At 44.0% G+C, this 11,941-nt stretch overlaps 1 protein-coding gene across 1 annotated transcript in view; it reads right to left on the reverse strand.

Moving 5' to 3' along the window:
- Positions 1–1,934: 1,934 nt before the first annotated feature.
- Positions 1,935–11,941, reverse strand: part of Tmco5a (transmembrane and coiled-coil domains 5A) — an 11,165-nt gene continuing 1,158 nt past the window's right edge. The window contains exons 3-11 of the mRNA XM_013010012.1: positions 11,507–11,630; positions 11,118–11,168; positions 10,349–10,420; positions 8,301–8,357; positions 7,833–7,892; positions 7,357–7,421; positions 6,341–6,398; positions 4,424–4,464; positions 1,935–2,133 (exon numbers count right to left, since the gene is read on the reverse strand). Coding sequence (XP_012865466.1) covers positions 1,935–2,133; positions 4,424–4,464; positions 6,341–6,398; positions 7,357–7,421; positions 7,833–7,892; positions 8,301–8,357; positions 10,349–10,420; positions 11,118–11,168; positions 11,507–11,630 — 727 coding nt within the window. The remainder of the gene's footprint in view (positions 2,134–4,423; positions 4,465–6,340; positions 6,399–7,356; positions 7,422–7,832; positions 7,893–8,300; positions 8,358–10,348; positions 10,421–11,117; positions 11,169–11,506; positions 11,631–11,941) is intronic.

An 11,941-nucleotide genomic window follows, 5' to 3' on the forward strand; every position in this document is an offset into this window, starting at 1 on the left:
GCCTTGACCGCAAGCGTGGTGTGCCCGAAGCGCACTACCGGATGGGACCCTGTTGTTTCTACACAGCCCACAGTAGACAGAGATCTCCAGCTACACGTAAGGCTTTCCAAAATGGGCCCTTCTGATGGTTTATCCAGATACAATAACGGTGTGTCTTTCTTCTATCAAGTGTGTGTGTCTCCCCAGGACTCAGTCCCGCCACCTTGGGTAGGATCTTTTTCCAATAGCGACACTGTGTGGTCTCAAGAAGCAATGGCAGTAGACCAACGCATCTCAAGTTCATTCCTAGCCAGTATGGAAGCTAGGATGTCCCCTTGCAGCCCACAAACCTCAGAGCTGTCAAGGGTCCTGACGATTTAGGGGAGAGAGAGAATGCTCAGAAGAAAGTTGAATACATCCTATTAATGAACCATGAGTGCATGCAGTTCAGTGATTTTTAGCTAGAATCATTGGAAAAATTAAAGGCTACCCTGAGTTTGTGCAGCAGTTCTTGTGCGCAACAGAGCTCAAAAAACATGATTAATGGCATGGCTCTTACCCTGAGCTCTTTGCAGTTATTTACATGCCTCACAGTCTATGACGTAATAGTGTTTGCTGGTAGGAAGACATATTTAGTGATCTATGGTTTTAGGAGTGTAATTGCTATCGCTTAATGACTACATGGATGTCTGTCTGCTTTTGCCTGCCCAGCGTTTTCTCTTCCACTGGAAACTCAAGCTCTTCCTCTGTGAGCAATGCCTGACTCCTTTAAGTCATCCCTCTCAGCCCTCAAGGTGGCCTTGGTCACGTGACAGGCCCTGCCTGTCAGCACTCAGGTCTTTTTGGCCACAGTGACTATAGAACAGGCCTAGGTAGTTGAACTCAGAGCACCACTTTGCCTCTTTGCTGTTGGAATTATTTGATAAGACCAATCCTCCTTATCTGTTAGTGTGGAATTGAGGCTGCCTGCGGCCATCTTGCCACTGAAGTATGAGAATGGCCATTCAGAGAGGAGGAGGACAGGAGTTGAAGCCCCTGGTGGTGTGTTAAGGCTTCTGAACACGCTTTGCCTGAAACTCCAGATCTATTTTATAAGTGAAAAAATTTTTGTGGTTGTGTTTTGTTTTCTGAGATGTTATTGCTGGCCTTGAACTTAGGATCTCCTGTCTCAGCCTACGAGGAACTGGGATTATAGGCATGCGCTGTTATACTAATCTCTATGTCTTTGAATGAGGACATATGCATGCATGTATATATACATATAAACATATATATACACACACGAGCTTAAGTGAAGGTTATATGTTCGAGTATAGTGAGCAGCATTTCAGGAATCCATCCTTTTTTGACTTTTAAGATTCACTAGAATCATTGATCAAATTGTTCTTTTTTTTTAATTTGATGTGTGTGTGTATGGTGAGGAGTTCTGGGGTTTGAACTCAGGGCCTTGCATTTGGTTGGTGGATGCTTTACCACTTGAGCTATCCTCTAGTCCTTTTTGCTCTAGTTATTGTTTGAATAAGGTCTCAAGATGATGTCCTGGTGTCCAGGACTGTGAGTCTCCTATTGATGTTTCCTGTCGTTGTTGAAGACGGCATCTTGTGGCCTTTTCCCCAGGGATGGCATTGAGCCGCGGCCCTCTAGTCTCTACTTCCAAAATAGCTAGAATTGCAGAGGTGGGCCACTGTGAACCACTCTAACTTGGTTTAACATCTTCATAATTTGAAAATCTTTGAGGTTCGGTTGCCGTCAGACTCAATTTAGCTCATTCATATAGCCACAGAAACTTAGCCACAGCTTTTTATCGAGCAAGCTTCATGTTGGGAAAGTGACCAAGGAGTAAAAAGTGGTCAGGTTGGCAAACCTCCAGGGAAGAAGCTGAGGAAACCCTCTTTTCTCCATCAGTAAGTCTTGGGTCCCACACGCCTCCGATTGCCCGAGGGTCCGGCTGAGGATCAGTGAGGTAACACGCCCTCGGTCTCCAGGGTGAGCGATGGACAGAGGGAACATCTCAGCCGCCACAAGATGCTCCTGCTCAGGACTTTGGGCAGTATGTTGACTAGGATATCTGGATTTATAAAACTTAAGTGGAAGACTAGGTATCCCAGCAGTCTTGTGAAAAATAGAGTGGTAAAAAAGAGAGTACGAAAAATCCTGGGAAGAGAAAGACAAGAAACTGTTAGTGGTGAGGACCAGAGCTCTAAGCCACCACTGACTGCATGTTGGTTCCTTCCTGGTATCTCAGTGTCTCCCACTAAAGGTCGTCTTCCTTTCCTAGCCTTTTCTTTCACAGCATGGTTTAATTTTTGGTAGCATTTACCACTATGTGAAACCCAGAGTCTTGTACATGCTAGGCAAAAATTGAACCGTATCCTCAGCCATCATTGTTTTTTCCAACAGGTCTCACTATGTAGCTCAGGTTGGCCTCTTAACTTCTGACCCTCCTGTTTCAGCCCCGATAGTTACTGGATTACAGGCATGTGCCACCATGCCGGGTTATTTTTGTTTTACATGTAATTTTTGTCTTGGTAGATTGTTTTTCAAAGCCATCACATCAAATTGTACCTCTCTAGCAGGGTACTTCTCTGTACCCACATTCTTCTCCAACACTTGATAGCATCAGAGAAGTTTGCCAGTCAAATGGGAATGACAAATCTCCTCTGAGCTGTTTGCATGTCCCTAGGCTCAGTGTTACTGAACACCTGTTTATAGCTCAGTGTTACTGAACACCTGTTTATAGCTCAGTGTTATAGCTATAAACACCTGTTTATAGCTCACTGTTACTGAACACCTGTTTATAGCTTTGTTGGTCTTCTGTGCTTTCTTTTGCTAATTTATCTACTACAGATTTAGGGTTTTCATTTTATTCAATTCTATAAAGTAACCTTTGGGGAAATTGAAACTGAATTGAATCTGGTAATCTTTTGGAGACCATATAAGTATTTTTTAAAATCTATGTTCATGGTATTTCTCTTATTTCATCCATGCTATCTTTAATATTTCCTAATGTTTATAAACTTCTCTGAAAATCTTGATTTTTTAAATTAACTTATCTTCTTTAAAATGTTTTGCATGCAGTCCCCATACCACAATAATAATAATAATAACAGCAACAACAACAAAAGTAGAACAATTTCAACAAGTACATTTTCCCTATCCAACAAATAACTGGCTTCTTCTGCCTTAGGTTAGATGCTCTACCTACCCCCATTTACCCCACAGAAACCACCCTCCCCCCAGCTCTCTCAAATGTCCCTCTCTATGGTTGACCGTTGTGACAGGAGCCATTCTAGCACAACATTCTGGTCAGAATTGGAATCAGAGCTCTTGACAAATCTCCTCCTCCTCCTAAACCTGAAACAAGATCCACTTTGGATAAGAAGGTTCTGGGATGAGAAGATTCTGGGACTGTTCTCAGGGGAGGTCCCAGGGACAGCCTAGCTTTCATCTTGAACTTTCCCTACAGGAAAGACGGCGTTTTTCATCAGGTCCCTGGGAACGATGCCTCTCATCAGGCAGGGGCTGCTTAGCCAGAGCAGTCCTTCCAGAGGAGCAGAGTTCTGGGGAGTTGTGCTGGTTGCTGCAGAAATGTGGGATCCACAGTACCTCACTTACATGGTATAAAAGGGTATCTCCTTGAGATAAATCTCCAGACAATTGGAGCTGACCTTTAAGCACCCATAATTTTAACCATTTTGATGGAACTCTTTCTAAACCTATTCCAGACCACTTTGAATATATGTTTTTTTATGTCTTCTCAAACAGATCATAGGGAATGTAATTTGACCTTTTTTTTCTTGAAAATGCGGGAGCTTCGTGAATACCAATTTCACTTTGCTATTACACTGTTCCCTTGAGAGTAATATCCATGCAGGTGTTCAAATCTTTGAGTTCTCACTTGGCTAACAAGTATTTTTTTTCTAGCAGTTGTCATGTGCCGGACATGATTAGGTTCCTCCTTTCGCAGTTGTCTCTCTCTTCCTGTCTGCTCTAGGGTGCTGCTGTGCTGCCAGCTGGGACTTCCTTCCTCAGTTCTAGTCTGTCCATGCTATGGAAAAATGCATACTTGAAGCTATTTCTAATTATTAAAGGGAAAACAGTATTTCACCTTCTCTCACCTGATCAGATCCCATTTCTCATTATTTGAGGGTTTTGGTTTCTAATTCTGGAAAGCTGAGATTAATAATATACTTTGGACAAGGACATCATAACTCTAGAACTAAGATACACGGTGACTCTAGTTTGCTGACGTAAGTATGTATGTGTGTGTGTTTGTATGTGTGAGTGCATGTGTGCATCTGTGTGTGTGTGTGCATCTGTGTGCGCGCGCGTGCGTGTGCACGCCTCCCAGGCTCTCCTCATCTATATATGTGGCTTCTCTGTCAGGATGGCCAGGGTAGAGTTCTAGTTTCCCAGGAAGTTACCTTGAAGATATTTTGCATACCTTTTACCGAACAATGTTGATCTTTTAAGAATAGAATTATACTACAAGAAAAAGAAAGGGCATTGATAAATAAGTGATTTGTGGACGTTGTTATCATTGACAAATGATATTCAGCAAGTCATTAACAAAACGCAACATTTACATAACATCTCACCCATTCTTTTCATATGTACAGCACATATAATTTCAGAGATCAGTTTTAACATATCATTGCTATTACGATGATTATTCTACTAGAGAACTGGGGTTGGAACTCTGTGCTCTGTACTTGCCAGGCCAGCTCTCCACCATTGGATCCACACCTTTAGCGCTTTCTGTTTTCCGTTACGTTTCAGATCAGGTCTGGGGCAGTGACATCTCCAGAGCAGCTTGGATCACAGTTACTGCCACTATACCCAGCTTATTTATTGAGAGTGGGATCTCACTAACTTTTTGCCTAGGTTAGGCTAGTCTGATCTGTACCTCACCTCATTAGAGCTATGGCCCACTGTGCCTGGCATGCTTGTTGGCTCTTTTTGATGGGATCGTACTATGTAGTTCAAAGTTGGCCTCCCGAGTCTGTACCACTATGCTGGAACCTAGTCGTCCTGAAACTATCGTTTGTACAAAATCCTGTAGCCAGTAAGAGCTATGAGGTTTCTAGGCCAGGCCTGGATATTGGATCTTTTGCTGTTACATTCTTGCTCTCTAGGCTATGAGAACCACACAAACATATCCCGAGACAAGTTTTAAAAGCTACAAAGATGTAAAAGTGAGAAGTCTTGATTTCTGTGACACCACTCTCCCAAATTATTTTCAGTTATTTCATTGTTTTTTTTTTTATCTTACGTATGTGATCAAAAGGAAGAAAAGCTGGGTCCAGGTGGCTTACAGTTGTAATCCTAATTATTTAGAAGGCTGAGATCTGAGGATTGAGGTTCAAAGCCAGCTGAGGAACATACATCTAAGACTCATCTGCAATTAACAGCAAAAAGCCAGAACTAGAGGTGTGGTTCAAGAGTGCCATCCTTCAATGAAAAAAACAAATGGAAGAAAAAGTATCATGTAGCTGGTAGAGCAGGCTAAGCTTGATTTTGCAAAACTGGGTCCAGTTAAATTTAGGAGTCTGTTGGCTTGAATGTGCCAGAATGGCTTGTGCAGAATGTGGTCACCACGGCTATGTTCTCACATATACTCAGACATCTGGGTGGTCTCTGGATACGGGGCAGTAACTTACGTTTTAAAGAGATGAGTTCTTTTTCCTGAGGTCATTGAGACTCTCTTAACTATATAAGATTTCCGGTGACTTCAAGCCAGCGTAACTCATAAAATTAGCACGTAGAAGTTTGTCTGTTGAACCAGTGTGCCTGATGCCACATGACAGCAAGCCCTGCATGGGGAAGTTCTTCATCTTTCAGAGCTTTGCATGAAAGCTACTAACTTCATGAGGCTGACTATGGGGAGACGCAGAAGTTGTACCATGAAGAAGCAATGGCTTTCTATGTTTTAGCTCATGGGCCAACTGAAATTAAATGGTGACAGGTATCTGGTGCTCTGTGAAAAGTTTGGGACCGTGTTGGGATGAATAGGAACGAGTACTGTGGTTGGAGGAGAAGGAAGAGGGGTGGTGTACGCACCATGCGTCCACCTCTTTCTGTAGCATACATTCAATGAATGATCCTCTCTACTTACATTTGCAACACAAGTCTTAGAGGAGTTGTCTGGGGTGACTTTTATTTGCATAGGTGGAAGAACAGGAATCATATTGTTTCTTAGCAACTTTTTTTATCCTGTTGTTAAGAGTTAGATTCCTTGGAACTAAGGCTGGCAAGTCTTGGAACATGCACACAAGAAGATTGGGTATGTACCTACTGCTATGTAGCTTTTAAAACTTCTTGGAAAGGCTGAGAAGGGCTGAAGAGAAAATGAAGTGCTCACCTTGTGATTTTGGCTGTCTTGAGTGTTTTTCACAGAGTCCATGCTTAAGACTTTTGATCTGTGAGGAAAAGAGCCAAGAAAGAGATTGAAGAAAGCATTCAAGCACTCATAATACGGGAGTGCTATTTACAAACAGTTCAATATTGTAGTCACTATAGCTGGTTTAATTTACATTAATTAAACCAAAACTTCAGCTCCTCTGTGACACTAGCCATCTTCCGAAAGTGCTCAGTTGTCACCTGTGGCTCCCTTTTGGATAGCACAGAATGTTCTGTTAGGCAGCGCAGTTCTAGTATCATAGTGATAGACTTGAAGGGAAACTTCCTTTAGGAGCAAGGACGTCCATGCTTGGGACTCCAGCTGCTAGACTGCTGTCCTTATAGGACATCCCAGAGGACCTGTGTGGTTTTGGCCTTTTGTTCTTGATCTGGACATCCTCAAATATTTAACAAATAGAAATACTTTTTGGCTGAGTTATTATTTCACTTTCAAAGAGGGTGAAAAATAGGGGTAAGTTTTTCATTTTGGACTAATAGCATTTATATTCTTGACAAACAGGAATTTGGCCGGGGGCAGATTTTCCTTTATGACTTGTAATTTTTGATGTTCCTCATTAAATGCATTGTATGGTTCTGGTTTCGTAATGCGTGAGCTGTAGTGTGTTTAGAGGGGAGTTACAGGCCTAGCCCGTAGGTGTTGGTGAAGTGAGGATGATATTAATTTTAAGGTCCTTCTTTGAAATATAAGGGAATATTCCCCTTACCGAAATCCTTGCCCACTAACACTTTAAAAAATATATGTTTCATAATACCAGCCCAAATAACAGTGTGATGAGATTATGAAGGGAGATAGGTTTCTATGGCCTTTAAGACTGGAGTTTTAAAGTTGGTGTGGTCTAGCAGGGCTAAAGCAGGTCCCAGAGGAGGGAAAGAGTGCTGGGCCCACTCAGTTCCAGAGAGGAACTGGGCTGAGATGGGGTTACCACTAAACCAGGCTGCTTCTCTGCCAACGCTCACACTTCTCTCTCAAGGAATTGGGTCTCTCGTTCTTCTTCTATTCTTCTCAAAGTTTCCTGGTACTTCTTCAAAGACAAAGGAAGTTACAGTTATGACTTAGATACTTCATGATTTTCCTAAGCATGCAACGACTACTTACTCCTCCCCAGTGTGAGTGTTTGGTACTCCCACCATCATGCCCTCCTCCTTCGAGAGACCCCAACCGCCACCTCCACCGTTGCTCAGCACTGGCTGGCTTCTCCAGGGCCAGTGGGGTGAGGAATAGCAGAAGTACTCGCCATTCATCTAAGGATGCGAGGACATTAGAGTGACATGGGGTGTGCGGGGGTGGATGGGACTGATGACCTTGAAATCTCTGCACTGCCATGTTGAAGAGTTAAAATGCTTCTAGCTAGCCCTCCTTGAGCAGCCTGGTTCCCGTTCAACCTGTACCTTAACAAGCTCCCACTGTTCCCGGCCTGGGCAGCTGTCCGTACCTTTATGCAGAGGGCTTGGTCTTCACAGAGCTGGGCCACAAGCACATAGTCTTGCATTACCTGGAAACCAACACTGGCCTTACGTTTCTCTCAGTACATTGCTCCCCAACAGGAGTATAAGCTATGTCATAGAACCAGTGTGGTTTTCTAATTGTTGTAAATGTTATTCGGTTGTGCATCTGAATTCATCTCATTTTCCCCAGATAAACCCTATTTTACAGCTCAACTAGAAATGGTGGAGGCAGTTGGAGGAGGGACAGATATTAACATACTGGTTTACAGGGAACAAGTTAAGGTGAAGGCAATCTGAGGATTGTATATCCACATTCCTTTCCTTACCCCATCCTAGCCTCATAATGTTCCTGAGTCAGGAATATACATCAGTCATTTGAGGAATGTACTGGAACTGGCTTAGGGTCATGTTTCCCTTTCTTGGGGAGACATATCAGTGAAGTCAGTCGGTGTTACCTTGGCCAGCTCCTTCTCTTGGTCTGTGCAGGAAGTTTCCAGCTGCTGCAGCTTCATCTGCAGAAAGGAAGGGATGGTGAGTGAAGAGGTACAGGCCGCAGGGTTGGCGGGCTTCCTTGATGCCCGTCTCACAGTTTCAGGTGTTGGTGGGGAGTGAAGCCTCCCAGTGCTCCCTACAGGTGCTTGAAGAATGTTTACACAGAGCGTCTGTCTGCTGCTACCTGTACCCAAGCAAGCTTCAGGATTCTTTGCTTCCTTCTCTCACTAAGCTACTTCCATTGGAAATTACTCTAATATTGGAAAACTTTACTCTCTTATGAAGTCAGTTTGACTGGACAGTTTTTGTGCGCTCTCTCCCTATCTCTGTATTCTTTGGTTCAAGACCAGGACTTGAACTTGGTATTTCATGTTTTCTCTCATTGGCTAGTGCTCTACTAACTGAGCTGCACCTCCAACCCCTTGCTCACTTTTGTTTTGTTTTGTTTTGTCAGTCATGGGGCTTGAACTCTGGGCCTGGGCGCTGTCCCTGAGCTCTTCAGCTCAAGGCTAGCGCTCTACCACTTGAGCCATGGTGCCACTTCCTTGCTCACTCTTTTATACCTTCTGTATTCCTCTTTTGCTCTTCTCTTTCCTTAACTATTTGCTGAAAGACTATTCTGTATTACTGCTTCTGTATCCAAGGCTGTTGGGGGAAATGGGACTGACAGGCCTTTTCCCTATACAGATGATATTTTGTTGAGAGATTCAGCAAAAGAGCATGATAATGTTGTGCTCCATATTTGACACCAGGCAAATAAAAATGTGATACCTGAATTGGAATCAAGGTTATCAATATCACTCAAATGGAGATTCAGAAGGGACATGGTCCATGGGGGTTTACTGCCAGGAAGCAGCGCGCAGGAAGTAGAAGAGGGTGGCAGGAAGAAGAAAAGGCGGGAAAGGCCATCTGAGACTAGATTGTGTATAGCCTTACAGCTTCTAGAAGGGATTTGAATCTTCATTCCCACGCCACTAAGAAAGGAAGAGTGGGTTTAAAGTATGAACATACAGTCTTATTTGTGGGGCTTGAATTCAGGGCTTGAGCACTGTCCCTGACCTTTTTTTTTTGCTCAAGGCTAGATCTCTACCAGTTGGGCCACAGCTCCATTTTTGTCTTTTTGGTTATTAATTGGAGATAAGAGTCTATCTCATGGATGTTTCTGACCAGGTTGGCCTCAGATCTCAGCCATCTGAGTAGCTAGGGTGATAGGTGTGAGCCTGGACTCTGTTGAGAGCCTGGAATCTGCTCCTGTATTTAATTTCCTCAGTGGCTTCACGCACACAGAACACATGGGTTTTAAAAGTTAGATTAGGACAAATACTGCTGTTCTGGAGAAAAGGTCAAGACTGTACAATTAATTGATATGAATAATTTTAAAAGAAAGAATTTTATTTGCTTTCTGAATACAAAAAAGTCTTCGTTCTTGTTTTTGACCAGATGAATTATGGTTCTTACATCTGGAATATATCATTAAGAGAAATGCTGAACATTGTCATATGATTAGGAAGGAGAGGTCGTTGAATGCCGAGTGGCTAATGAAGCACTCAGCAGACTTACAAGACCTCTTTCTTTATGAACACATATGTGTGCTTTAGCTCAGCTTTTAAATAACAACTTTAAAATCTTGTGACTTTGTGAGGGTTTAGCCATGGAATCAAAGAAAGAATATTTTTATACACAATCTTATTTAATTCTGGAACAGAGACTGAGAGGGGTGATTTAAGAGCCCAGGCTAACATACCAGGCTAATAAACCCTGGAGCCAGGGTTTCAATGGAGGAGCTTCAGCAGCCTTAGGTATATTATAGGATTTGTGTGCTGCTCTGCCAGATAGCAGGGAGACCAGAGTGAAACTCTTCACCAAGGGCAAGAAAGAGAGTTCAGGATTCAGTGGCTCAAGCTTATGCCTGCTAGGGGAGAAATAACTTCTCAAAATCTTGGCCGTTGCTTCCAACTTGACAGCTTGTGTCCCGTAGCCCAATCCCGTTGGGACTGCAATTTCTATTTACCTTTGACTCTTCTGGGGTTCTGTCCAGACTGCCTTGTTCGAACTTGGTTGTCTTGTAGGACTTCCTTGTAAGCTACAGTTCAAATAAAGACTTACGTTAAAAGGAATCGGTGTAAACAGAAAAGATCCTCGAGTGTGTGTGGACTACACTGTGGCTTGATGAAAATGTTTGGAGGTGGTCACTGGGGAGGTACTCAGTGTCTCATGGAAACCTGGACTACCACTCCTCTCCTCGCTCACTAGTCCAGTTACCCGACTTGGAGGCACCGATGCGGGGGCGGGGGCGCGTCCGTGAGCTTCTGCTTCATGCTAGACCACCCAAGGGCACTGGGACCTGAGGTAGAAGATGTGACTAGACTAGTAGGTGATTAAGTGACTTAGGGTGTGTGTGTGTGTGTGTGGAGAGAGAGAGACAGAGGGAGGGAGAGAGAGTTTTAAAGTCTGTGGAAAGTAAAATTAACCTGTCACTGTAGCAGTCCCAGTCAATCTCTTGGACCAGAGTACCTGTTGGAATACATTTTCTTGTGACAAAATAAAGAACCCATGGGGTCATTAAACATACCGCTCACTCCTTCCTCCTCATGCTTGCAGAGAGAATGAATGGCACTGAGATCAGGAGCTGCAGCTTGGGAAAGTAGGCCAGAGAGCCGTGCCCATGCCAAGCCCAGGCTTCTCTGACACATACTTTCCTTCATGACCCATTCTTATCCCTCCCCTCTTTGGTAAGTGAGGGTACTGAGGGGGCCTTGGGGAACACAGAAGCCCCCCACCTTTCTCTGAAGTTCCGTTATACTGTGGACCAGCGTCTCATTCTTCCTTTCCTAGGGAGAGAAAGAAGCAGAGTGTTCAACCTGCACCGGTCTACCTTCATCTGTAATCATCTAGCGGTGGCTGGCACCCTAGCAGAGTTTTCCTGCAGTTGTTATACCTAACAACTGTAAGGGGGTGTGGCAGGGCCACCGGTGAAGGGCATGCTGACACACCACTTCTCTGTATTGACATTAGCAGAGAGCCCCTGCCCTCCCCACACATGCTTCCATGCGGGACACATTCTATCCTGACCCTGGAGTTGACTTTGTGAACAGATTTGCTCTCTAACCATGGATGGGGGCAGGAAGGGGAGTGAACTCATTGGTGACTTCCCTAGCTTCTCACTTACCAGTCTGGCTGTTTCTTCTTCCAGCTCCTGCAAGGCTGCCTCCTCTTCTAGTAAGGAACGGTTTTCCTTCTCCCACTCCTCCTCCTCTGCTGGGTCTCCAGTCTGGGTGATCTCACTTTCCAGCCTGGACGATACAAACAACACCCTGTGAGGGCCTGGGATCGGCAGTGAACCAATGAAACACAGTTGCCTGGTAGAGGGAATTCCAGTGATGGTGTGTGTGCATGGGTCTCAGGTGGGAAGCCTTTCTTTACTGAATCCACAGAATCAGATGCCTTCCAAGTTCTCTCAACTCAGGCAGACTCTACCCAGTTTCAAAGAAACTTGTTTGAAACTTGCTATTTTAGTGTTCTGGCCACAGAAAACTGTCAAAGAACAGAGGGGACACACACACACACACACACACACACACACACACACACACACACACACACA

Source organism: Dipodomys ordii, unplaced genomic scaffold (genome assembly GCF_000151885.1).
Source record: "Dipodomys ordii isolate 6190 unplaced genomic scaffold, Dord_2.0 Scaffold11, whole genome shotgun sequence".
Lineage (NCBI taxonomy): Eukaryota > Metazoa > Chordata > Mammalia > Rodentia > Heteromyidae > Dipodomys > Dipodomys ordii.